The sequence below is a fragment of the Hypanus sabinus genome, chromosome 3 (assembly GCF_030144855.1).
Source record: "Hypanus sabinus isolate sHypSab1 chromosome 3, sHypSab1.hap1, whole genome shotgun sequence".
Taxonomy (NCBI): domain Eukaryota; kingdom Metazoa; phylum Chordata; class Chondrichthyes; order Myliobatiformes; family Dasyatidae; genus Hypanus; species Hypanus sabinus.
The window spans coordinates 123805639-123832879 of record NC_082708.1 but is presented as its reverse complement, the minus strand read 5'-3'; the positions used below and the strand labels follow the sequence as shown (position 1 = coordinate 123832879).

Below are 27241 nucleotides of genomic sequence, written 5' to 3'. Positions count from 1 at the left end.
TTTCCTGTTCTGAGTGGCATTTAAAATTTAATCTACAATCCATATTCAGATCTCAAGGTTGTTTGTAATTGAGATTTGAGATTAATATTTGCTATATACTTTAACTCCTGAAAATGTCCTAACATTACAATACTAATAGTTGATTACAAAAGCAGGTAGATTGGGAAAATGAGGTTAGTGCTGGATCTCAAAACGGAATTTCTAGAATGCCTTAGAGAAGCTCGAGGTTGAGCCCACTGGAGGGTGATCAGCTATTCTAATTTGAGTGCTGTGCAATAGACTGGAATTGATTAGAGAGCTTAAGGTAAAAGAACCCTAATGGCAAGTGATCATAATATGATCAAATTCACCCTGAAATTTGAGAAAGAGAAGCTAAAGTCAGGTGTATCGGTATTTTAGAGTGGAGTAAAGGGAATTATAATGGCATGAGGGAGGAGTTAGCCAGAATTAATTGGTATAAAGAACACTGGCAGGGATGAAGGCAGAACAGCAATGTCTGAAATTTCTGGAGCAATTTGGAAGGCACAGTGATATACATCCCAAGAGGAAGAAGTTTTCTAAAGGTAGGATGACACAACCATGGCTGACAAGATAAGTCAAAGCCAACATAAAAGCCAAATAAAGGACATAAAATAGAGCAAAAATAATGGGAAGTTAGAGGATTAGGAAGCTTTTAAAACCAACAGAAGGCAACTAAATATGTCATAAGAATTAAAAGATGGAATACGAAGGTAAACTAGCCAATAATAAAGAAAATAATATCAAAGGTTTCATCAAATGCATGAAGTGTAAAAGAGAGGTGAGAATAGCGATCAGACTACTGGAAAATGATGCTGAGAGATAGTAATGGGTGACAAACAGATTAAGCATTTGGCTTCACTCGTCGCTGTGGGAGACGCTAACAGTATGCCAGAAGTTCGAGAGTGTCAGCGGGCAGAAGGGGATGAAGTTGCCATTACTTTGGAGAAGGTTCTTGGGAAACTGAAAGGTCCAAAGATAGATAAATCACTTGGACTAAATGTTATACACCCCAGGGTTCTGAAAGAGGTGGGTGAAGAGATTGTCGAGGAATTAGTAAAGATCTTTCAAGGATCAATTGATACTGGCATGGTTCTGGAGGAATGGAAAGTTGCAAATGCCACTCCACTCCACTCTTCTGACCTCAGTAGTTGAAAGTTGTTGGAGTCGATTGTTAAGGATGTGGTTTTGCAGCACTTGAGGGCATATGATAAGATAGCCCATAGTCAACATGGTTTTCTTAAGAGAATATCTTGCTGACGAATCTGTTGAAGAAATAATGAGCAGGATAGACAATGGAGAATCAGTGGATGTTAAATACTTGGATTTTCAGAAGGCTTTTCACAAGCTGCCACACATGAGGCTGCTTAACAAGTATTAAAGGAAAGATACTAGCGTGAATTGAGCATTGGCTGATCCACACTGGTCTGTGTTGGGACCACTTCTTTTTATGTAATATGTCAGTAATTTGGATGACAAAATTGATGGCTTTGTTGCCAAGCTTGTGGATGATATGAAGATAGGTGGAGAGGCAGATAGTTTTGAGGGAGTAGAGAGGCTACAGAAGGACGTAGACGGATTAGGAGATTGGGTAAAGAAGTGGCAGATGGAATACAGTGTCAGGAAGTGTATGGTAATGCATTTGGTAAAGAAATCAAAGTATAGAATATTTTCTAAATTGAGAGAAAATTTAAAAATCTGAGGTGCAAAGGGACTTTGGAGTTCTTGTGCAGGATTCCCTAAAAGGTTCATTTGCAGGTTGAATCGGTGGTGAGGAAGGCAAATGCAATGTTAGCATTCATTTCAAGAGGACTAGAACATCAAAGCAAGGATATACTGTTGAGGTTCTATAAAGCACTGGTGAGGCCTCACTTTAATTGTTGCAAATGGTTTTTTGCCCCTTATCTAAAAAAGGATCCGTTGTTACTGGACAGGGTTCAAAGGAGTTTCATGAAAATGATTTTGGGATTGAAAGGCTTGTCATATGAGGAGCGTTTGATGGCTCTGGGCCTCGACTCGCTGGAATTCAGAAGAATGAGGGGTGACTTTATTGAAACCTATCGAATGTTGAAAAGCCTCAATGGGGTGGATTTGGTGGGGGAGTCTAGGACCAGAGGACACAGCCTCAGAATAAAGTGGTGTCCTTTTAGAATAGAGATGAGAGAAATTTCTTTAGCCAGAGAGTGGTGAATCTCTAAAATTCATTGCCACAGGTTGCTGTGGTAGCCAAGTCATTGTGTGTGTTTAAGTCAGAGGTTGATAGGTTCTTGATTAGTCAGGGCATGACGGGATACAGGGAGAAGGTAGGCGATTGGGGCTGAGAGAGGAATGGATCAGCTATGATGAAAAGGTGGAGCAGACTCGATGGGCCAAATGGCCTAATTTTGCTCCTACATATGTTACAGTCTTAGTCTCTACTGTTTACATGTGTTGCACAGTTCACATACATTTTGAATTATATTTTATTAACTTGTAATATAGGCAGTCCCCGAGTTACGGAAGTCCGACTTACGGACAACTCATACTTGTAAACCGAGGAAGGAGAACGACATCCGCCATTTTAAGTTGGATCGCGATGCCGTCAGCCATTTCAAGTTGTTGCGGTTGACACTGTGTTGAGTGTTTAACTTTGTATTTGGCTTGAATTTTTCTGAACAAGATTCATCCTGACCCCGCCCCCCCCCCCCCCCCCCCCCCCCCCGTTTGGCTGGTGGCGCAGTCAGATCAGCGCCGGGCTGGAGAACAGAGGGTCCCAAGTTCGATTTAGTGACAGACCGCTTCCATTCCAGGTTGATGTCGATTCAGTGACTCCCATACCATCCGTGCCGGGTTGATGTCGAGCTTGCAACTTGACCTCGTAAAAAAAAACTGCCACCTCAAGTTTAAATTCCCACGCGGAATATTGTGGAGGATCAAACACCCAAACCCAGCACAGCCCCCGCTTGTCCCATTTAACCTGTCTCAGTGCGGTGCAGTTTAGCACCCGAGGAATTCAGTGCTGTGGTCCTTAGCACCCAGCGGACCTCAGGAGTCGGCACAGGTCAGGACCCACCGTCCGCAGTGTTTCTGTTCCATTGACGGGAAGCGATCGTGATTGAAAATAAAGTGGAAATAATAAAGCATTTGGAAAGAGGTGAAACACCATCGGTCATTGGAAAAGTGTTAGGCTACAGTCAGTCAACTATCGGAACAATTTTAAAGGATAACGGATAAAATGAGAGTAATGGAGCATGTGAAGTCCCTGCCCAATGAAAGCTACAGTTATTACTAAGCAACGCAGTGGTTTAATTATTGGAATACATACGTTTCTTAAGTGTTTTATATGCATAGAAAGGTAAAATATATACTATGTACTAAAATAAATGTCGTTAAATATGTACTAAAATGTACTAAAACTGACGTTAAATAATACCGGGTATACTTGTTTGGACTTTCGTACAAATCCGACCTAAAGACGGACTCGGGAACAGAACTCGTACGTAACCCGGGGACTGCCTGTATTTTGTTTTATGCACTGTGTGCGATATCCGTGTTGTGGGTGCACTGTGATTCAGAGGAACATTGTGTCCTTTGCTTGTATAAATGTGCTGTCTGATGACAAAAAACTTGAACTTGAAGAGTATTTGTGAGCTGCCCCAGCACTTCCTTGGACTGCTTTGGTTGATAACACAAATGATTCATTTCACTATGTTTCAATTCACAGTATGTATCATAAATAAATGAGTACATTGATAGTCTGGAGCATGTCATTATTAAGAGAGTTGAGGTGTTGGGTGTCTATGGATGCTTGAAGGTGGATAAATGCCAGGGCCAAATGAGATCTATTCTAAAATGCTATGGAAATCAAGGGACTAGGTAATCGAGGCCTTGACGGAAATAATAATCTTCATTTGTCACAGGATAAGTACGAGAAGGCTGGAGCTGTTATTTATTTAATAAGTACATCAAGATTAAGGTAAGTGGCTTACTGGTTGGTTAACCTTTTGTCAGTGATAAGAAATTTACTAGAGAAAAATCTAAAGGATAGTAATTTTGCAGCTGTGGATAAGCAGGTGTTGATTGAGGATAGCATAGCTTTGTGCACTAATTGAGTCTTTTAAAAGGAGGTAATTAGGAAGACTTTGCCTATATGCACTTTACTGAAGCATTTGATGGGGTCCCACATGTTAGGCTGGTCCAGAGGTTAAAGCACAGATAATCCAAAGCAAGATATCTAATTAGATGCAAAATTGGCTTGGTGATGGAGGATGGGGGTAGTGGTAGAAAGAGCTTTTCTTATTTCTTTTGTTCCTCATTCCTGCTACCTTACATTCTCCAGTACATCTAGCATGAGTTTTGTATCTTCTATGAAAAAAATACAAAGTATTTGTTTAATTTTTGTCATTTTAAAAAATTCTCCATTACAAATTCTGCTAGCTCTTTGAGAAATCCACATTTGTTGTCACTGTTTACCTTTTTACCATAAGCTGGTATTTTCATAAAGCACTGTGTGTCTTTTATACAGTTTAACTCTTGGGAAGCTTCACTGATGTGTTTACTTAAAAAGCTTATGTACATATCCTATTTTGGTTTGTAGACAAATTAATTCTATAAACAACTAGGGGGGTATGTGTGTGTGTGTGTGTATAAATATATATATAAAATAACATTTAGTGCAGAGCTTATACAATCAGGTTCAGCTATGATACACAGAACCTACATTGGCAACGTCATAGCCTTGGGGGAAAAATGAAATGATGGCGAACAGTTTAATAAGTATTAATTTCCGTGGAAATGATATGTTTTATATACTAGTTCTAAAGATTGTATAAGATATGTGCAGTTTACTGTATTTAATTACATAGGTAGGTATGGGTCATTAAAGACCTACATAAGCTATTAAATGAAAGGTGACTTGTAACATAATATGAAAGCAGCATCTATAGTGAGGGTACTTATTGTATAGCTATTTACTTACTATGAAACCTACTTAAAATATACTATATTTTAAGACAGAGTTGACAAAATGGTCATCAGCTTCATGTTTGCCAATATTGTGCATGTTTTTAATGTGTCATAAGATAATCACTTCTGCACTGATAGCAAGCATTTAACTCAAAGTGTCCTGTCCCACAAATGAACATTTTCAGCTTCTTGCTTCCACAGGTTGGGTTTACTATTCTGAAAACGCATGATTTCTTGTCAGGGAATTCCTTACAGAAAGGATGATGAATGTATCATATTGGCATTCATTGGGAATACTAGATGCACAATCCTTGGAATTAGCCAAGATACATCTGGATACTCTAAAGAGGGGCACTGTTAATTTTAGGTTGGACATCTGGAATTGTTTAACTGTAATCAGCCTAGGAGATTTTAATAGGATGTGGTGGGTCAAGATGGTTTCTTTGATCTTTATTTGGTAATTTCTGTTAAATTTCATATAAAAATCTTATGACAGTGTTGTACAAGATAATCATGTTTTAATTTCACATTTCATTTGTTGTGCACATTTTTGCTGTGTCTTATAACAAACAGCAATTAACTCAAGAGTGGATCAGTCAATAGTACGCTGACTTTATTTGTAGCAAGGGAAGACTAGCACTGCGGAAGAGCTGGTGATCACTTCCAAACGAAGGCAGCACAGTCATTCCTTTATACATATGTACATCTACTGCGTGTCAGTTCAAGGACAGGGCACATTCTGTTTTTCTGCTTGATCAGTGTACTTGCTATTCTTCCAGTATTGGAATCTGCAGTTTGGCAAGGACTCGGGGTTCATTGACATAATGTTGCACAAACTCTATTCACAAAACAATCTGGTATAATACAGGTTCAATTTTGTTACTATAAGTAAAGGACATTTCCACACGTTTGAGCATTCTGCAGTAAGTTGTACATTCAGAATTGATTATGATCTTTATGTTCTAAATGTATAATTTGTATTCCTTTATCTTTAACAAAGGTCGGAGTTACTTCACAAAAGACTATGAGGCTGTTACCTGCATCAGGACGCCGAACTACCCAAAAGGTCAATTTTAAAACTATCAGTTAATCTAAGTTGATATTTTTGGTTAATTAAAATAATTGTATTAGTAGCATAAGTTAACATTGCAGGTGTTTAAAATGTTATTTTGTGTTAATTTAATAATTATAGTACATTGTGCGAGTTATAAAAGTTAAAATTAAAAATGATTTGTGGGGTTAGAGTTGAGAGGTGAGTAATAGAAAAGAGGCAGAGAGGAAGACGGACCATTGTGGAAGAGAAAGAAAGATTAGCAAGAAAGTGATGGGGAGAAAGGAAGATGGTGCAGATTAGAGAGTGTGGAAGAGAGGAGAAAATTAGGGATGATAGAGAGAATGGGTGATAAGCGATGAGGGATGGAGAGGACAGGGAGAGCTGTGAAAGAGAGGAGAGAATGAATTAGGAGGGAGATATGGAGAGGGAAGAGGAAGAGTTAGGTCGAAGGGGTAATTGAAGGAGAATTGGTGAAGGATGAAGAAAGGCAGAGATGAGAGATATTGTTGAAGCTGTGCGGGGAAGGACAGTGTGTGAGAAGGAGAGGAGAATGTAGGGGAGAGAGAGGGAAAGGGTGAGAGGTATTTGGAGGGAGAGAGAGTGGTTAAAGAGAGGGAGAGAACATGTAGGTGTTGTGAAAGGTGAAACAAAGGGTAGGGAAAAGGAGAGAACAAGACTGAGGTAGGGAGAAGAGAAGAGGGCAAGAATGGTGTGGGAAATAATAGAGAATAGGAGTCAATAATGGCAGCTCTAAGTAATTTCTTATGAAGATCGCCATTGATTTTCCATTTCCAGTGTTACTATTGGGGGAGGAGGTCAAGAAAGTTAGAACTCTACCCTTGGTAGAGGCAGGTTCGATTTTGTCATTTAAAAAAAATTGGGTAGGTATATGGACAGGAAAAGGATGGAGAGTTATGGGCTGAGTGCAAGTAGGTGGGACTAGGTGAGGGTAAGCGTTCAGCACAGACTAGAAGGGCTGAGATGGCCTGTTTCCATGCTGTAATTGTTATATGGTTATATGATAGCAGCCGTTAAATTACCTAGCCAGGATATATTTGCCATATGTTAAAAAACTTATACTAGAATCTTACGTTTCTCTCTAAACTAGTTAAAATATACTTTATAGACCTTTGTTATTTTAATGTCTTTAATTTGTTCTATTAGGTTGTTATTGGCGATCAAGATGGAGTGGTTACTTGTTTTGGAATTAAAAAGGGAGAGGCGGTTGTAAGTATAAATTTTAGGTATTTAAATAAATACCTGCACAGGATTCTGTAATTAGAAGAGAAGGAAATAAAGGTGGAATCCACAAGATTTAGACTGCATGCAAAGATATAGAGTATTCCAAGTTAAAGATAGTTGAAGGAAGGTCAGTTTCATTGGATGACATCAAAACATGCCCAGATAAATTAAAATTAAAGCTTGAAGAGTAAAACTGAATTGAAATTGTTTGTAGTCAAACAATTAAAGGCTTTTAAAGTTGAGCTGTTTTAGCTTCAATCTAAGTACATTCTCATGAGGGATTAAGGAAGCAAAATGATCAAAATATTAGAGAATGAAAAAGATAGTTTATAAGAGCATGTAGGAACAATGAGCTAGTAAAATAGGCTATTCGGATGACCTAAGGGCCTCATCTTAGAATCTACCACCAAAGATCTGGCTGCATGAGACAACAGCAGCAGCAATGCCTGGATCTTGATTTGACACACTGATCACAACAGTTTATTTGGGGTAAGTATAAGACCTAGGCCAAATCAAACACAATGGGTTCATTTGGAATTAGTGGGGAAGAGTTTCTTGACTTTGGCCTGAAGAACAATTATATATGTATTAGCACACCTTGTAGTTCTTCAACTGTTTTAGAGCAGATTTTATTTCTTGTGCTTGAAAATATTCCAGTGGCTTCTTAAATATGTGGTGCTGATATACTTTAAAGGATGTGTTTTTAAAGCTGCAACAGTTCAGGAGCAGCTTCTTCCCCTTCACCATCAGATTTCTGAATGGTAGATGAACCCATAAACATACTTCATTATTCCTTTTTTTTTGCACTATTTATTTTGTAATTTATAGTAATTTTATGTATTTAAGTTGTACTGCAGCTGCTAAACAACTGAACTCACATCATTATAAGACATTGATAATAAACTTGATTCTGTATTCATGGATGTATATTTGAATTGTATACAGCCAGTGTTCAAGACCTTGCCAGGACAGAAAGTTTCCAGGTTGGAACTGGGAGGAGCTGTTGGTACTCCACAGGAGAAGATCTTCATAAGTGCTGGTTCAGAGGTGCGCGGGTTCACTAAAAAGGGAAAGCAGTTCTTGTCATTTGAAAGTAACCTCATGGAAAGTATTCGAGCCCTGTAAGTGGTTTGTTAGTTATATCTATCTAATTTTGTTCAGATTTAATACATACTGTGCCATACGACATTCAATCAATTAGTGGCCAAAGGTAGTTACAATTACTCTCCTTCACAAACTTTCTGTAAGCTCACTCCTTTTTATTGCTTCTGAAAATGTATTCATTTCTCTCCCAAGTGTGCTTCAGTTTGGAATTTGCATTTGTTGCCCATTTTCAAATGTAATCGGGTAATATACAAATCAATATAAAGAAAAAGCTCCATCTGCAAAAAGTAGGATTTCCTTTTGGCCAACCATTTTAATCCCTATCTCCATTCCCTTTCCAACATGTGAAGATGTGGCCACTCTCAGGTTGGAGGTGCAACACTTCATATTTCATCTAGGTAGCCTCCAACCTGATGGCGTAAACATCTGTATCTCCAGCTTCCTGTATTTTTTACCCTCTTCCTTTCCTCTTCTTCATTTCCCCACTCTGGACTCTTTTATCTCTTCTCCTCACCTATCACCTCCTGGTGCCACTCTTCCTTTTTCTCCCATGATCCCCTCTCCTCTCCTGTCATATTCCTTCTTCTCCAACCCTTTGCTTTTTTCCACCTATCACCTCCCAGCTTCTTAATTCATCCACCCCCCACCACCCATCTGGCTTCACTTATCACCTTCTAGCTTGCCATTCTTCTCCTTTCCCCAATTCTTATACTGGCATTTTCCTCCTCCTTTTCCAGTGCTAATGAAAGATTTGGCCCAATAGGTTGACTGTTTTGTCATTTCCATAATTGCTGCCTGACATGCTGAGTTCCTCCAGTATTTTTGTGTCTGTTGCTCTGTATATAAGACCATAAGATATAGGAAAAGAAGTAGGCCATTCAGCTCATCAAGTCTGCCCCTCCATTCAATCATAGGCTGATCCAATTCTTCCAGTCATCCCCACTCCCCTGCCTTCTCCCCATACCCTTTGATGCCCTGGCTAATCAAGAACCTATCTAACTCTGCCTTAAATACACCCATTGATTTGCCTCCACAGCTGTTCATAGTAACAAATTCTACAGATTTACCATCCTCTGACTAAAGTAATTTCTCCACATCTCTGTTCTAAATGGACATCCTTCAATTATGCCCTCTTGTCCTAGGCTCCTCTACCATGGGAAATATCTTTGCCATCTCTAATCTGTTCAGGCCTTATAATATTCAGAATGTTTCTATGAGATCCCCCCCCCCCCCCATTCTCCTGAACTCCAGGGAATACAGCCCAGATATTCATACGGTAACCCTTTCATTCCTGGAATCATTCTCGTGAATCTTCTCTGAACCCTCTCCAATGTCAGTATATCTGTTCTAAAGTAAGGAGCCCAAAACTGCACACAGTACTCCAAGTGTGGTCTCAGGAGTGCTTTATAGAGCCCCAACATCACATCCCTGCTCTTATATTCTGTACCTCTAGAAATGAATGCCAGCATTGCATTTGCCTTCTTCTCAACCAACTCAACCTGGAGGTTAACCTTTAGGGTATCTTGCTGAATGACACCCAAGTTCCCTTTTGCATCTCTACATTTTGAATTCTCTCTCCATCTAAATAATAGTCTGCCCATTTACTTCTTCCACCAAAGTGCATGACCATACACTTACCAACATTGTATTTCATTTGCCACTTCTTTGCCTATTCTCCTCAACTATCTAAGTCTCCCTGCAGGCTTTCAGTTTCCTCAACACTACCCGCTCTTCCATCTATCTTTGTATCATCAGCAAATTTAGCTACATTAATCCTACAGTCCAAATCGTTGACATATATCATAAAAAGCAGCAGTCCCAACACCGACCCGTGTGGAACTCGACTGGTAACAGGCAGGCAGCCAGAATAGGATCTCTTTATTCCCACTCTCTGTTTGCTGCTGACCAGCCAATGCTCCACCCATGCTAGTAACTTCCCTATAGTTCCATGGGCTCTTATCTTGCTGAGCAGCATCACCTGTGGCACCTTGTCAAAGGGCTTCTGAAAATCCAAGTACACCACATCTACTGAATCTCCTTTGTCTACCCTGTTTGTAATTTCCTCAAAAAACTGCAGTAGGTTAGTCAGGCAAAATTTTCAGGAAACCATGCTCTGTCATAGCTCTCAACTCACGATTAGCGCGTTGGTTATTTCCAGCATCTGCAGAATCTCTTGTGTTTATGATATACAAATCAATAGTCTTTTGTTTATTTTCACTCACTTAGAAGAAATACTTTTGCATGTGAACTTGTGTTTTGAGACTGCTGTTGTAATTTTCATTGTACTTTGTCTCCTCATAGGTATGTGTCTGGTGCAAATCTTTTCCTGTGTGCAAGTTATATATATAACCACTATTGTGACTGTAAGGATCAGGACTACTACCTATCCAGTGACAAGATCAATGATATAATCTGTTTGCCAGTGGAAAAAGTGGACAGTATTACACCAATACTGGCCTGCCAAGACCGGGTGCTTAGAGTGTTAAAGGTAATATGGCAGAGTGCTGATATTACATTTTGGAGCAATTCTTCTGAGACAGAATCGAAGAATGTGGCCGTTTTCAATGTTTGCATTAACTTACTGCCATGTTTTTTAAAATGCATTTAAGGATAAATATAGTTAAAATGGTAATGAATTAAGTTTAGTATTCTTCCCCTAAGATTGTAAATGATAAACAATTTTCTGGCATATCTCAACAATGTTTCACACTAATGTATTGATCCAGGAAACAGTAGAAGTATCCTCTTAAGCCTTTGCTTTTTCTGGATGTTAAAATGAAGAAAAATTCAATCATAGATAAAGAAAATAATGGAAAGATATTAAGGAAAAAAAGTATCTCATAATAGCAAGTAGGAGATTATGTAGACAGTAGCATTATACCTAGAAATTTGTTGTGCAATACCACAAAGTCAGCATTAGCAAGAATGTTAAAATAGCATTAACTTGTTTCACAAATGTTTTTGAGTAAGTTAATACTGTGATAATAAGGTATGAAATTTTGAGTGCAAGGTGCTGCTGCCTTAGCACTGATTTTCCCAAGCAGTTGATGTCAATATGAGTGCATTAATCAACATTCATTTCTAGCAAAAATTTCAACCATTTTTAATAATAGCGAAGGGTGATACTGAACATTATTTGGAGGTCTGACTTTTTTGTGCAATTAAAGCATAATCCTCTCTTGTCAAGTAAAGCTCATGAAGTCTGGTCCAAACTGGAATCCCAGTCAATATAACTGGCTTAAAAATTAAATGGCAGGATAAATTATGTGAAAATAGAAATAGTTCCATTGACATTGGGTCAGTAGTATATATAATACAATAGAAGGACAGGTGACAAAGGAGCTGACACTGGCGGCAGGAAGTTACGATGGTGGAAGAGAATGGATGCACTTTTAGAATCCTCAAGTGACAAATATACGCAAGTATCCACAGAGCTTTCAAAGCTGAGGTAACCCTAAATAAACAAATTATCTCAAAGTCTTTGTAATTTGACTGTGCTCAGAAATGCCACAAAGGTCGAGAATAACTGCGTTGGCAAAATGGGAGTCTTTAATTTTTGATAAATGGAGCTTTTTATGCACTAACTTGGACTGGGTATTTGGCTAAACTGTGAGAGGCTCCCAATAGTGTAATCATTTCTACATGGTGGTCATGAATCTGAAGGTAATTCCCAGGCATCCTGCTGCAACAACTGCCTTTTGCTGTAAGAAACATGGGCAGGTAGCATTGTCCCTAGAAGAACCCTGCCACCTTTCTTCCACTTGCCCTGGCCCCCACTCCCATTATTATGCAGTCCAGTATAGCAGAAGAGTGGTAATGTGACTTTTTAGGGTAGCCTCCTAAGTTCAGCACTATGAGGGAAGGTGCTGGAAATTCAATCCGCTAATGCCTGCTGTTCCTGAAGCTGAACCTACTAGCGTTCATTTCTAAAATAACACTAGTGAATATCTTGATCTTAGACTTTTTTGAAACTCTGTTAGGTATTGGTTCTTCCCAGGTTATGAATGCCTGACTGACCAACCAAGATGGCGGCGCGACGCAGTTTGCAGCGGCTACTCCGGAGTTGATATCTATTATTTGTTAAGCGGGGTGCTGTGCACAATCCTAATCTGATGAAAAACGGACGTGGGAGCACAGAGGAACATCTGGAAATCTCCAGGAAGGCCTTCTTCATTGCTGCTGCTATTGTGAGGTCTCTGCTGAGAAGAACAGGCCCCGAGTTCTCGGGGTCGCATTGGTGGGGGCGTCATAGTGCTCAGAGAGGCTGTGCTGGAGGGGATGGTCGGAGGCTTGGAGGTTCAACGGACTTGGAGTCTGCTGCAGTCGGGCTGCTTTCACTGTGTGCTGCGTCTGTGAGGCTGGGTCCGATGGAGCTTTCATTGTGTGCTGCGTCTGCCAGGCTGACTCCGGCACTGTGGAAGTCCATAGTGGGGGTATTCCCTTTTGCCACCTGCGTGGGGTGATGAGTCTATCGGGACCCTGAGGACTTGTGGAAACTGTGTGGTGGTTTCTTTTGAACTTATAGTCTCTTAACATCTTTGGACTATTTTTACTGTGCCCATGGTCTGTTTTTTATCAATTATGGTATTGTCTGCACTGTTGTAACTGTATGTTAACTATCTAACTATATGAAACTATGTGGTTTAGTGTAGGTCTTGTAGCTTTAGTTTTTGGTTTGTTGGGTGGTACAGTTTGTCTCTTGACTTGGTGTGTCTGGGTAATCTTGTTTTGTCTGGTGGATTTGGAGCCCCTTTCCGGGGAACGCGCTGAGATGGTAGCGCGATATTAATACGCGGCAGCCTCTCTGGACTCTGGATTTGGGGATTACCAAAAGTTATGTGGATTTTCTGGTGTAGTCTGTTTTGTCGTGTCCTTTTGTGATATCATTCTGGAGAACGTTGTCTCAATTTTTTAACTGCATTGCATTTGTGGTTTCTAAATGACAATAAACTGAAACTGAACTGAACTGAACTGAACCTAGATATGAATAAGCATTTGATAGACTATTGGAATAGATATGCTAATTGTTGTGATACTGCAGGCATCTTCTGCTGCGGCTTCTCTCACACCTACCTCCCACACTCTGAACTAAGCCACAACAATCATGTGCTTGTGTACAGGTTCAAGCAGAGCAGGGTGTGCTAAGCAGACTCGCTCACACTTGGAGTATTCCTGTTCCTGATTGCTCTCCTGTCACAGCTGTTTCTGTGATACCCTCCCATACAGTTTTTATTTATTTTAACTTACAAACAGTTTTCAGAACAGAATCCTGTCATTACTGGAAGATTGCATGTAGATTGCTGATGAGTTCTAGTGCCAAGAAAAGCAGCACGGATGAATTTCTATAGGTTGTAATCTCGTAAAAATGGGGTGCCACATAGCTAGATAAAACTGGTAAGAGAATAAAATATAGAGCAAGAGAATAGTCCCTGTTTCTATGCTTGCATCATATCCCATGATCAAAAGATGTATAAAAGTAGAAACGCGAGCATTTAAGATCTAACTATGCTCTTGATTCTTGATGGATGCTACTCTATGTGGAGGTATATTTGCATATGTTGAATAATTCTTGAAGGTGTTGAAATAGTGAAATAGTTGAAATTCTTGAAATGGAATAGTGCAGAAAATTGACATGAGGGTTAACCAGTTATAATATGGTCCATGTTCACATTTTATGTGATCTCTGGGAATGAAGGTTTTGTAAAAATTAGTAAATTTAGTACATTTTATATCAGTTTTAATTGCTTTATTCTTCACATACTTCATAGTCAGCATATTTGATAATCTTGTACCCATTATATTTTTACCAGGGGTCTGATTTATTATACAAGGTAGAAGTTCCTGGAATACCTAAAGTACTGGCGTTACACAGTGGAAATGGCGGTAAGTATAATACTGGAATCATGAGTAAAATTACAATAATAGTTTATTCTGCAATGATTGTATAGTTGTGCCCATGAATTGTTTTTCACTACCTGCAACCATACTCCAATTGCAGTGCATGACGTTGCAACACCATTTACTAAATTCGCTCAACAGGACTGGGAAAACTAGGTCCTTGCACAAGCATATCACTCAACTAACCTAATATCATGAGAACGATATTGCATTTATACTCTAACACACACATAATTTGCTGGAGGAATTCACCAGGTCAGGCAGAATCTAAGGAGAAGAATAAAGAGTTAAAAGTTTTGAGTTGCGACCCTTCATCAGGATGTTCTGACGAAGGGTCTTAGCATGAAGCATTGACTCTTTATTCCTCTCCATAGAAGCTGATTAATGTGCTGAGGTCTGCTGGCATTTTGTGTGTGTAACTCTGGATTTCCAGCATCTGCAGAATCTCTTGCATTTATACTGTACCTTACTTTGATACTCAAGTGCAAAATTCCCAAATTGATGCTATTTGTGAAACAATACATCCTTGCTGCTGCTGTAATCACAGTTTGATTTCTAATTATTCTGACCATCTCAGCAATGAACTTTCTGTGTGTCAATTGAAGTGGAAAAGAAATGACAATGCTGCTACATGATTGCTGGTCAAGTTCTTTCCCGGAGTATTCATATTGTGCTTTTTTTTATATCTCGAACTCGTTTTGTAAAACTGAAGGTGCATTTCCTTTGACTAATTCATTTTTGTTTGTAAATGCTATGGTTTTGTATTAAACAAGAGAATATACTTTTCAATATTCTTAGGTGACTCTGGAGAAGAGCTAATATATGGAACTTCTGATGGTAAAATAGGATTGGTACAGGTTACTAAGAGTTCTCCAATACATCGGTGGGAAATCTCCAATGAGAAGAAAAGAGGAGGTAAGGGGTGTTTTGTAAGTCCTTTTAAATGGGCTTGGTTAGAGAGAAGAAGTGTTTAATTTTTGCTAAAGGACATCACATAGTTCAACCTCCTGTTCTTGAGGCCTGGTGAGCCAACTAAATCCCATAAGGTCTAGTGCTTAAAGCAGAGTTAAAACAAGTAAGAGTCTTAATAACAAATAATTAATTTGAAACACAAGCGATTGAAATCATTTGAGTAGTCCCTACAAATTAATTCTTTTTAACATTTTTTCAATTTGATTTATTTTTGGATTGCCATTGACAATATGATTTCATGTGACTACCTCTAGAGTCGGATTTAACGGATATAATTAGGTAGAATACATCTGGTAAGCAAGATCAATATCCCTTTTCCTTACCTAACGAATAGTCATGGTGAAATGCAATCCTGCACAAAATCAGCTTTAGGAAAATGTAGTTTATTTTCGTCTGTGGTTTCATTTTCAAATTCCTGAGAATTGAATATGTTTAGGGCTTTGAACTTTTATCTGATCTAATCCAGGATGGTATGGAGAGCAGTTTTGTTGCCATGTTGCACAAAGCTGACAAAGACATATTTATTATCTGATTCTACCTGGCAAAGATATTTATTGTCAGATCCCAATTAGCCACTTTGTAGATTAGGAAATGGTGGGCCTATCTAAGCTACTTTTGTTCTTGTGGTGAAAATACAATTTTCTTGCTTTGTAAGAAAGGGAATTCAGAATCTTGAACTGGTTCTTGAAGAAATTGCAATATGTTTTCAAATCCAGTAGTTATTATAATTGAAACAGAATTGGAGAGAAAAGTTGTAGAACTAATTGGTAATTTCTTTGAAAAATGAAACTGCAGTGAGAAAATTTTAATTACTTTTTGTATGCACTGCAGGTGCTCTGTGTGTTGACTACTATGATATTCTGGGAGATGGTGTCAGAGAGCTGCTTATTGGCCGTGATGATGGAATGGTGGAAGTCTATGGGTTTGATAACAATAATGAGCCTGTCCTTCGTTATGAACATGTAAGTCTTCAAAGCTTGAGAGAATCAAGCTGGCATTATGATTTTAGGTTAATGTGCTTCAATATTCAATGAATTGAAATTACACTTACACATCTGTGTTTTAAATTATGATCATCTTTCACTGGTGGTGTTGGTTAATATTTTAGTGCTCTTGCCTTTCCCTTTCTCATTCATGCTGTAGATGTTTTTATTCTTTGACTTAATTGCACTTTTCATTCATTTGGTATCATCAGTAACCGGGTACAATATCAGCACTCCTAATACACAATTGAAAATGGTTTGCATGTTTCTTTAATTGAATCATATTTTTTCCTGTATTGATATTTATTTCATTGTTCTTTGCTATCTTTTTCCCCTTTTGCCACAGATGTTGTTATCCTTAATGTTATTTTTATTATTTAAGTATCAACTTACAATAAAACTCTGGCCCTTTGTGATGTAGTGGCACCCGTGAATATTACTCCCATTAATATCCAAGCATGTTGTTAAAAATGTTACACAATGGTAATATAAGTTTTCCATTAAACCCAGTCAGTTTAGAGGGAGCATGGGAAACAGCCCCAGCATGTTTAAAGGGAGTTCAAGAAATGGAACCCAGTGAACCAGATGCCAAACCATCAGGGTTTTCAAACAATTATTGATGTTTTACTTTTGGCACAATATCCTATTCTAGCCCAGAAGAAATGATGTAAAAGAAAATAAAATTAACTTCCTTACTCAAATAGTAATTTCAGAAAATGATTTCAATGGAAATGTTTTAATTATCTTTTCTTCAATTCTTAACAAAAAGAGAATTACCAGCATAACAGAAGTATAAATAAATGAGGGCACATGTGAGAAACAGTCTCAAAATTGGGGAAAGAAGGAAAACTGATGCAGATAAATGCATAATCCAAATAATTTGATTCTTCTATGGACTCTATCCACATGCTGCATGCTCGAACATATATACAGTGGTGCTAGAAAGTTTGTGAACCATTTAGAATTTTCTCTTTTTCTGTGTAAAAATGACCTAAAATGTGATCAGATCTTCACAGAAGTCCTAAAACTAAATAAAGAGAACCCAATTAAATAAATAGCACAAAAACATTTTACTTTATCGTTTATTTATGAGAAAAATAATCCAACATCACATGTATTTGTTGGAAAAAGCATGTGAAAGTTTGCTTTCAGTGACTGGTGTGAACCCCTTGTACAGCAATAAATTCAACCAAACATTTCGGGTAACTGTTGATCAGTCTTGTCGGTCGGCTTGGAGGAATTTTAGGCCATTTCTCCTTACAAAACTGCTTCAATTCTGGGACGTTGGTGGGCTTCCTTGCATAAGGTGCTTGCTTCAGGTCCTTCCGTAACATTTCAATAGGATTAAGGTCAGGACTTTGACTCGGCATTCCAAAACATGAAATTTCTTCTGCTTTAACCATTCTTTGGTAGACTGACTTAAGTGTTTGTTGTCTGGCTACATAACCCACTTTCACCTGAGCTTCAGTTCATGATGGATTACCCTGACGTATTCCTGTAGAATTTGCTGGTACAACTGAGAATTTATAGTTCAATCCATGATGGCAAGCATCCTGGTCCCAAGTCAGCGAAGTAGGCCCAGAATATGACACCACCATGTTTCACAATTGGGATGAAGTTCTTATGCTGGAATGCAATGTTAGCTTTTCACCAAACATAACACTTCTCATTTAAGCCAAGAAGTTCTATTTTGGGCTCATCAGTCCACAGAGCACTCTTCCAATAGCCTCTGGCTTATCCACATGGTCTTCCTCCACCATAAACGCTGCCCTCAGCTACAGCTTTCTTTCCTCCACCATCAATGCTGCCGTCAACCGCATCACTTCCATTTCACGCACATCTGCCCTCACTCCATCTTCCTGCCACCCTACCAGGGATAGGGCTCCTGTTCTCACCTACCACCCCACCAGCCTCCGTATCTAGCACATTATTCTCAACAACTTCCGCCATCACCAACAGGATCCCATCACCAAGCACATCTTTCCCTTCCCCCCTCCCCCTCCACTTCCTGCTTTCTGCAGGGATTGCTCCCTACACAACTCCCTTGCCCATTTATCCCACCCCACTGATCTCCTTCCTGGCATTTATCCTTGCAAGTGGAATAAATGTTATACTTGTCCCTACGCCTCCTCCCTCACTACCATTCAGGGCCACTTTACCTGTGAGTCTGCTGGGGTCATCTACTGTATCTGGTGCTCCTGGTGTGGCTTCCTGTATGTCGGTGAGACCCGATGTAGACTGGGAGACTGCTTCACCGAGCACCTACACTCCATCCACCAGAAAAAACGGGATCTTCTGGTGGCCACCCATTTTATTTTCACATCTGATTTCCATTCTGGCATGTCATTGCATGGTCTCTACTGTCACAATGAGGGCATATTCTGGTTGGAGGAGCAACACCCTGTATTTTGTCTGGGTAGCCTCCAACCTGATAGCATGGACATCAATTTCTTTAACCTCTGGTAATGCCACTGCATCCCCCCCCTTCACCATTCCCCACTCCCTTTTATCTCCCTCATCTTACCTCCTTGCCTGCCTATCATCTCCCTCTGGTGTTCCTCTCCCCTTTTCTTTCTTCCATGGGCAGCTGTCCTCTACTATCAGATTTCACCTTCTCCAGCCCTGTATGTCTTTCACCAATCCACTTCCCAGCTCTTTACACCCCTCCCCTCCTCCTTCTGGTTTCACCTATCACCTTGTGTTTCTTGCACCCCTTCCCCACCTTCTAACTCTGACTCCTCAGCTTTTGTTCTCCAGTCCTTATGAAGAGTCTTGGCCTGAAACATTGACTATACTCTTTTCCATGTATGCTGCCTAGACTACTGAGTTCCTCTAGCACTTTGTTGTGTGTTGCTTGGATTTCTAGCAACTGCAGATTTTCTCTTGTTTGTGATTGGTCTTTAGCAAACTTTAGACGGGCAGCAATGTTCTTCTTGGAGCATAATGGCTTTCTCCTTGCAATCTTGCCGTGCACACCATTGTTGTTCAGTATTTGCCTAATGGTGAACACTGACATTAGCCAATGCAAGAGAGGCCTGTAGCTCCTCAGATGTTATCCTGTGGTTCTTTGTGACCTCCTGGAATATTGCATGCCTTGCCCTTGGAGTGATTTTTGTTGGTCGAGCACTCTTAGGGAGAGTAACAACAGTGTTGAATTTCTTCCATTTGTATACCATCTGCCTGACTGTGGATTAGTGGAGCCCAGACTCTTTAGAAATGGTTTTGTATCCTTTTCCGTTCTGGTGAGCATCAACAACTTTTTTTTTGAGGTCCTCAGAAATCCCCTTTGTTCGAGCATGACACATTTCCAAAAACCTATGTGGTGAAGATCAGACTTTGAAAGTGAAGAACCAGGTTTATGTTCTTTAAGTAGCACAGGGCCTCCCACACTCACACCTGATGGTTATCCCAATGATTGAAACCTCTGACTCTAATTTCTCTAAATGAACCGATAATCCCAGAGGTTCACGCACTTTTTCCAACAAATATCTGTAATATTGGATTATTTATGGGCTGAGTTCAGGTCGGTGGGACTAGGTGAGAGTAAGCATTTGGCACGGACTAGAAGAGCCGAGATGGCCTGTTTCCGTGCTGTAATTGTGTTATATGGTTAAGTATAATTTTTTGTGTTACTTATTTAATTTGGTTCTCTTTATCAAGTTTTAGGACTTGTGTGAAGATCTGATCATATTTTGTGTCATATTTTAGCCAGAAATAGAGAAAATTCTATAGGTTCACAAACTTCTGCACTTGCTGCATTTTGGTATGAAAATGTAAGCTTCAGATAACGAGTTAAACTGAATATCAGATGGATCATGATATATGAGCTATTCCCAGTTGAACAATTGAGTTCACAATCTCTTGTCATGTGGTGAGCCAATGTCATGAAAAATTAGGAACTGTCACAGTGTAAAATTTAAATTAGGAGTGCAGCTCATCTTAGCCAACTCCCGTAAAGACTGGTTAAATTTAGGGGAGTACTTAGAAATTAAAAAGACATGAAAATATATTTTTAAAAGAAACTGAAGGATGAGGAAACACTGAATGGCATGGCTAACTCTGAACATTCTGCTAATGGAGCCCTGGGCACTTCTGTACCCATCTGGTTTCTGTTTCCTTTGTTGCCTGTCCAGAGGAGTCTGGTCTCCCACATTGCCTCTGAGGCCTCTGTTCCACCATTGGTTACTGTGGTATATAACATTTAAAATGATAGATTTCCTACATACCTGGAAGGAAAAGAAATTAGCAGGGTTATGGGTATGTTATTTTAAGCTATTATCATATACTACATGCTGCCCCCATATTCTAGGAACAATTCTGGTAGCCATTTATGGTTCCAGCACATATTAGGATGTGGGGAGAAACTGGAGCCATTACAGGAAGTCTGTGAATTACACAAGGAGGAAGTGTGAATTCCATACCGAGGGCACCCGAGAATAAGATCAAACTGCAGTTGAAGCTGCACAGAATAACTGCTGAGCCACCTAGTATAAGTTTGCTTGTTACCCCTTTCTGTGAAAGGAAACTTGTAGAGCTACTTTATCATTTGTTGATATTTTCATATCACCTTTAGAAAATTATGAGCTGCAAACTTAGATGTTAGTGGAGTATTTAAAATTGAATTTTGCACTTTCCAGGCTTTGTCTGAAAGCATCACTTCAATTCAAGGAGGATGTGTTGGAAAAGAAGGATTTGATGAAGTGTTGACAGCTACGTACACAGGTAAGTAAGTAACCATGTTAACTTTTCTATTTCCACCCATTTCATGATTTTTTTCCATGAAGCATAATTTAATCTGTTACTCCTTGAATAGCTAAATAGTGGAATCTAAAGCTGGAGATGGTATAAGATATTATAAAGTATTAGTATTTGCTTGTTGAAGAAGTTGATATTGAATGAGTTTTAGCATTGAAGCTCTTCCAGTGTCAGCTGTATTGACTGATTTTTTAAAAACATACTGGCATCTATTATCTGTGAATAAACTTTGTTCTTGATTGGTTGCCAAGAAGCAGCCTTTCCCACTTTCTGTCCTTAAGATGTCTGAGCATTTTAATGTTTAACCTGTCTATCTCAGACTTTCTCTGCAAGCATTTCTCTTGGCTGATTTCATTTCAAGATTATACCTTGAATGCATAATTTTCCATTTTCTGAGAGTAGACCCACCCTTGGTAGGTTCAGTCTGATGTCCAACAGAGAAGGTTTTGAGATTAGGATAGTGTCAATCTTATCTAAAGCTTTAAACAGTAAAGAAGAATGAGGAGAGTTGAGATACAATATCACAGTGGATGTAATTTTCAATGTTGTTAAGATCAATGTCACTTCCTTTCCAGTAGAAGAAAACTGATGAGAGATGTTCAAACATGGAACTTCAGGAAAGATAGATATTTGTGAAGTATCAATGCCATCACTGACTTTGCCAAGGAGTAAAGAGCAGGTGATGGGATTTTAGAGGAGAAGATATTAAGGAAAAAGTGAGGAGTCAATTCATTGTACTCAGACAGTTGGAAATATTTACAATGTCATTGAGTTTGTGGGACAGGAAGGAAGCTTTGGTGCTCAGCAATATAATGGATTAAGGTTAGAGAGCAGGAGGTGGGCAGATGTACAAGTGAAGTGACCTTAGGAGAAGCTTCTTGGGAAAAGAGAAGGCATGTCACAGGTTAGCTTGGCAGATGCCTTGTTTATTTGTATGTATATTTTTGCTGCATCTAAACCATACCTCAATTCCTTTTGAAGTATTACATACTAGCTGCAATATGCTAATTCAATTTTTCTTGCAGTTTTGTGTATCAAGATGTCTTTTATTAAAATGATAAACTGGCAGAAGAAGATTGATACCAATCTAAATCATCTGTTGGAAGTTGCCATTCTTTTGAAAGAATGTCCACAGATTGCACAAATTTGTTTTTCAAATGTATTTGCAAGAACTGCTTTTATATTTTAAGCTGAAACTTGGAATTTTTTCCAATACCTTTTTGATGATGAAAGAAATTAAGCTCAAGTTAGTTTTCCTTTAGCTTTGCTCATGAATAAAATACAGATGACTGGTGATCTTGGAATTGCTGATTTTATTTTTCTCTGCTGAAATAAATTTTCTGTTTATGTTGTTTGATCCATAGGTTGGGTGACGGCTCTAACTACAGAGCCAGTTCAGAGAGAGCCAGGGCCTTGTGATGATGTGAAGATAAGCCAGGATATTCAGAATAAAATCATGAATATGAGGTCTGAAATAATAGTCATGTTTACATTTTGCCTTTTGTGTTGTAGTCTGAGAAGTATTTTAAATAAAAGTAGTATATTGTAACAACAAGGACAGATTAAATCTGCACAGGTGAAACAAAATTTCTTATGATGCAATATTTGGTGGTGTTTACAAAGTTTTTCTTAACAGTCACACTGAGAGAGCAGTATTTGGATAGCTGTAAATAAATAGAGAATCAGTAACAAACTGGGTGTACCTTCCATAAATGATTTCCACATCTGCATGGATTTCAGCAAAGCACCTCACATCAGCATTATTAATCTTTGCAGTTGTTGGTTTATATTTGACAGGGATAGTTAAATTTTTGGATTATTTTTGTTTCAAATATGCAACACAAGCTCTAAGAAAATATCTTTCTTTCCACTTCGGTACCATTTTTGATTGGTTTATAGTCCCGCAGGTCCTCATAGATACCTTGCCCAGCTAAGAGTTTCATGTTGTGTTTAAGTAGAATATTTGCCAGGGATTCTTGGTTACTGAGTATGATCTTTTCCAGAATATCCACAAACCTGTACTTTACTTCAAAATCAGTAAATAGCTTCAGATCTAATATTCCCTTGAATTCTAGTGCACTTTAAAAGAATTCATAATTTTGGAAACCTCTATTAAATACTTTATTGCGTTCACTGTTCAAGTGATTTGTATTATGTAAATAACTGGCATTAGCTGTACTGCTCTTCCAGATAGATGACCTGATCTTACTACTTTATCTGTATTGCCTGGTTTAAAATATATATATATATTGCATTGTCTTTTCAGATATACTGTAATATTATATTTTTCTGTTTATGCAGATTACTTTTTATTTTATCACTCTTGTAATTTTCAAACTTTATAATGTTGTTGTTCTAGTTTGTTGAATGAGCTCTTGAGAGTTCTGTTTTCTGAAATGTGCACTACATAACAATTAGAATCACTAAAACCACACTTGGCATCGTATCATTTTGTTCTTCTTTAAAGTATTCTAGAATCAGACAAGAGTGATGTTTCATTGCTTAGTTATATAGTTGATATTTGTATCTTTAGTTGCTTTTGACTTTTATTTACCTTCTATGCTATTGTCTTCTCAAGTACAGATTACTTATAGAAACAGATGTTAACTAGTCATCTGGGACTTGGAAAATCTGATCATCAAAGAAGATGTTATTCTGTAAATTTTAGAAGAATTGGTTTATAACCCAATGTCCTTTTCTTATCTTGGGACATGAAGTTAAACATAGGATTCCTTTCTTCATTAGGGTGGAGTTGGACCAGTTACAATTAAAAGTGCTTCAAGAGCGTGAGAAGTACCACCAGTCAGCGCATTCAAGTGGTGCAGTTTCAGCAGTGCCAGTGTTTAATGTTAATGACAAGTTTATTCTGAACAGTGATGATGCGAGCTACAGCCTGACCCTCGAAGTGCAGACTGCTATTGACAGTCTGCTGCTTCAGGTAAGTGAATCAAGTTGTAGCATCAGAGCTCTTGTGTTCTCTAGAGAGAAGTTTGGTTGATAATTTTGTTTTTATATCAACTTTAATGTAAAACTAAACTTAATTTTGGTTTTTGTGCTTTATTTTCTATTTGCTTCTGTTCACAGAGTGATGTCCCAATTGATCTACTGGATGTAGACAAAAATTCAGCTGTGGTTAGCTTCAGTGGCTGTGATGCAGAGGTATAAAATATACAAGATTAATTGGAAAAAACTGAAATATTGATACTGATATCAAACTAAGACTCTCACTGAAATGTTTTTTTTTATTTGGATATATAGTACAGTAATTTTTAGAACCAGAGATCATGTTCAAAATTTACTACTTTATCTACTTTGTGTCAGTGGTAGTTACTGCTAAGATTAAGACTTGGAACAAATGCTGATTTGGATTCCAAATTGTGTTCCTGATTCATTGATTATTTAAGTACACTGCCTTCTGCACCAGTGGTGAATGCCTTATTTTGTTGACTCATTGGATTCAGGAAAATATTAACTATTTTCGAATCGACAGAGATTATTCTTGACATCTGTGATTTTTTTGTACTTAATTTTCAGGTCTAAATGATTCTTCACAAGGATGCATTGTATCAGACCAGTCACATTATTAGTACAATGTTAGGAGGCATCATAATTACTTTCTAAATGGAATATGTTACATTTAAATCATTCTTTATTCTCCCCAGTAATGTTCACGTTATAATTCTCATTTCTATAGAAGTTAAATCATTTGACCATGAAGTAAATCTAATGACACCATTTTCTTTTACAGTATACAGTACAAAATAATTTTTTTTCTGGAGTGAAACATGATTGCAACCAGACCCTAGTAGGCATTGGTCACCCTTGGGCCCAGCAGGTGTATTAGATGTCACCTTTCTCTGTGCAGTGATTCTTTTGGAGCATCAGAGGGAAAGATTTACTGTCATTTCTGTGGTGGTCCATTTGAATTTGTAGGCTATTATATCTGATTTACAAATATCTGAATTTGAAACAAAAATATGGGACAAATAACTAATGTGTTGGTGGGAGAATAATTAAGAACAATTCTGGATTACTTCCTATTACTTCCTAATTACTTCCTATTACATGCTAATGAGGGTAGAAACTGAACAATAGCTCAGTTGGCCAAAGAGCAGGTGCAAGGGCAGGGACTGAAGTTCTTTGTTGGATCCAAGATGGTGCTGAGCTGCGACCTCCACTGATTTGCATCTCAGATTTACTTGTATTTGTTTAATGTTCATGTAGCCCCCTGGTTAACCTCAGGCTCACTCAGCTCGCTCTTGTCCAGGGGGAGCAGCCTTCGGCCCCGCCAAACTGGATAATCATATTGTGTGGATGCTGTGTGATGTCCCCACCCTGCCAATTAACAGACAGTACACCATATGCGATTAAATGATTACACTTTATAGAGATTACTGAAACTAAGAGATTAATAACGATACAGTATATATGAAGGAAAAGAAAATAAAGAAAAGGTGCCAAAATTTATCAAAGTCCAAACCACTTCGTGCACAACCATTGGAGGTCAATTAACAAAGTCTTCTGGCCACCATTCGATCCCCTCAGACCTCCTCAACTCGCAGCTCAGGACCACCCGAAGTGATCAACCAAGCATCCCTGGCACGTCTGTCTTCGTCTCCTCTCCTCGCCGAACCTCCTAGCCTCGGACCCCCACTCAGTGTCCGTTCCGTCACCCAGCTTACAGCATCGCATCCTCTCTCTCTCACCCCCTTGAGCCGATTCCCCAAAAGCCTGCCAACAATAGCTTACAATCTCAGAAGAGAGAGAATAACGTTAATCCCAATTGGTTAACAAATGAATACAATTCTTGTTATCAGTAAATTCTAAACCCAAACAAATTGCGAGGAAAAAGCACTTATCATAACAAAGAAGCATTCCTACTTTTAACAAAACAAAGAAGCCATTTTGATTAACATACACAGTAACAAAAGAACCCCCTTACACAACCCCCCCCCCCCCCCCACAAAAGAAGAAACCCCCTTACATTCATAAGGAGGGTTTTGGAGCAGAGAGAGAAATTAGGGGGTCAGGTTAGGATCAGGGACAGGATGTAGGGGAATTAGAGGTCTAAATCTCTACTTTGCATTCGAATGCCAGTGACACGTGGGACACCCATGGTTGGATGACAGATGTTGGGCTGACAGAAAGTGAATAAGGGACCCCCCCCCCCCCCAACCAGGTCAGCGAGCTGTCTGTGGGTCCCAGGGTCCGATGACCTCCCCCACCCGAGTTTGCTAATCAGAGAGACCAGAGTTTGAGGCCTAGTGTTCAATGTGCATATCTTGGGGAAGGCTGAACAACAAGGCCCGAGTGTAAAGTAGTACAGAAGACAAGGCCTGTTGGTTGGAGTGAAGTCTCTGAATCTCTGCAAGTCCACAGGAGAAGTAGAAGTCCAATGTTGGCAAGCTGGAGTCTGAGTCCGCTGGAGGCCAAAGATGATGGTCTATCCTGGGGTTAAAGCTCTGCATACATGTGTGGGTGGGAGAGAAGAATGGGACTTGTTTTGTTGCTTGTTATGATTTGTGTTATTCTGTCAACATTGTGGGTATGCTGTGTTGGCAACAGAAGATATGGCAGGCTGCCCCCAGCACATCCTCAGGTGTGTTGGTTGTTAACACAAACAACACATTTCACTACTTTCAATGTATGCATGATAAATAATCTTGAATCTTTGATCATTGGGATCTCTTCTAGGGTAAGGGTGATCTGTATAAGAGAGACAGGTGGCACCTGAACTGGAGGTAGACCAATATTGTTGCTGGAAGATTTGTTAATGCTGCTTGGGAGGGTTTAAACTAGAAAGCGAGGGTTGGAGCCTAGAGCAAATGAGTGGCTGATTCTCTAATCAAGGGATAAAACTAGCCAATAGGAGCAAACTTGGTCATCAGGATAGACAGGAACACAGTGAAAGGAGAGGAAAGACCATTGGCAAAAGGCATTGAATTCAGGCTGTAGATTGGCTCTGTGGACTGGCGTAAGATAGCCATAACAAAAACATAGCTAAAGGAAGGGCAGAACTACCTTTTGAAGCTATCCTCTATGGTGGCGAGGCTTGCGCCTATGTTGGAGCTGGCTGAATCTTCAACTGTGAAGCCTCTTAAAATCCTATGGTTTGATGCCTGCATACCAGAAGGTGATGCAACCAATCAGAATGCTCTCCATGGTACATCTGTAGGAATTTTCTAGAGTGTTTGGTGAATTATAGGGTGTTGGCACGTGGCCTAGTGGTTAAGGCGTTCGTCTAGTGATCTGAAGGTCGCTAGTTCAAGCC

The 27241-nt window shown here is 39.0% G+C and overlaps 1 protein-coding gene across 4 annotated transcripts in view; it reads left to right on the top strand.

The window, feature by feature from the left end:
• The window catches only part of bbs7 (Bardet-Biedl syndrome 7), a 56100-nt gene that overhangs the window by 8641 nt on the left and 20218 nt on the right, over positions 1-27241 (top strand). For all 4 annotated transcript variants that reach the window (XM_059965071.1, XM_059965073.1, XM_059965070.1 and 1 more), the window contains exons 2-12: positions 5963-6028; positions 7181-7243; positions 8204-8379; positions 10664-10850; positions 14173-14245; positions 15059-15175; positions 16064-16194; positions 20853-20937; positions 22335-22437; positions 23716-23908; positions 24055-24129. In XM_059965071.1, coding sequence (XP_059821054.1) covers positions 5963-6028; positions 7181-7243; positions 8204-8379; positions 10664-10850; positions 14173-14245; positions 15059-15175; positions 16064-16194; positions 20853-20937; positions 22335-22437; positions 23716-23908; positions 24055-24129 — 1269 coding nt within the window. The remainder of the gene's footprint in view (positions 1-5962; positions 6029-7180; positions 7244-8203; positions 8380-10663; positions 10851-14172; positions 14246-15058; positions 15176-16063; positions 16195-20852; positions 20938-22334; positions 22438-23715; positions 23909-24054; positions 24130-27241) is intronic.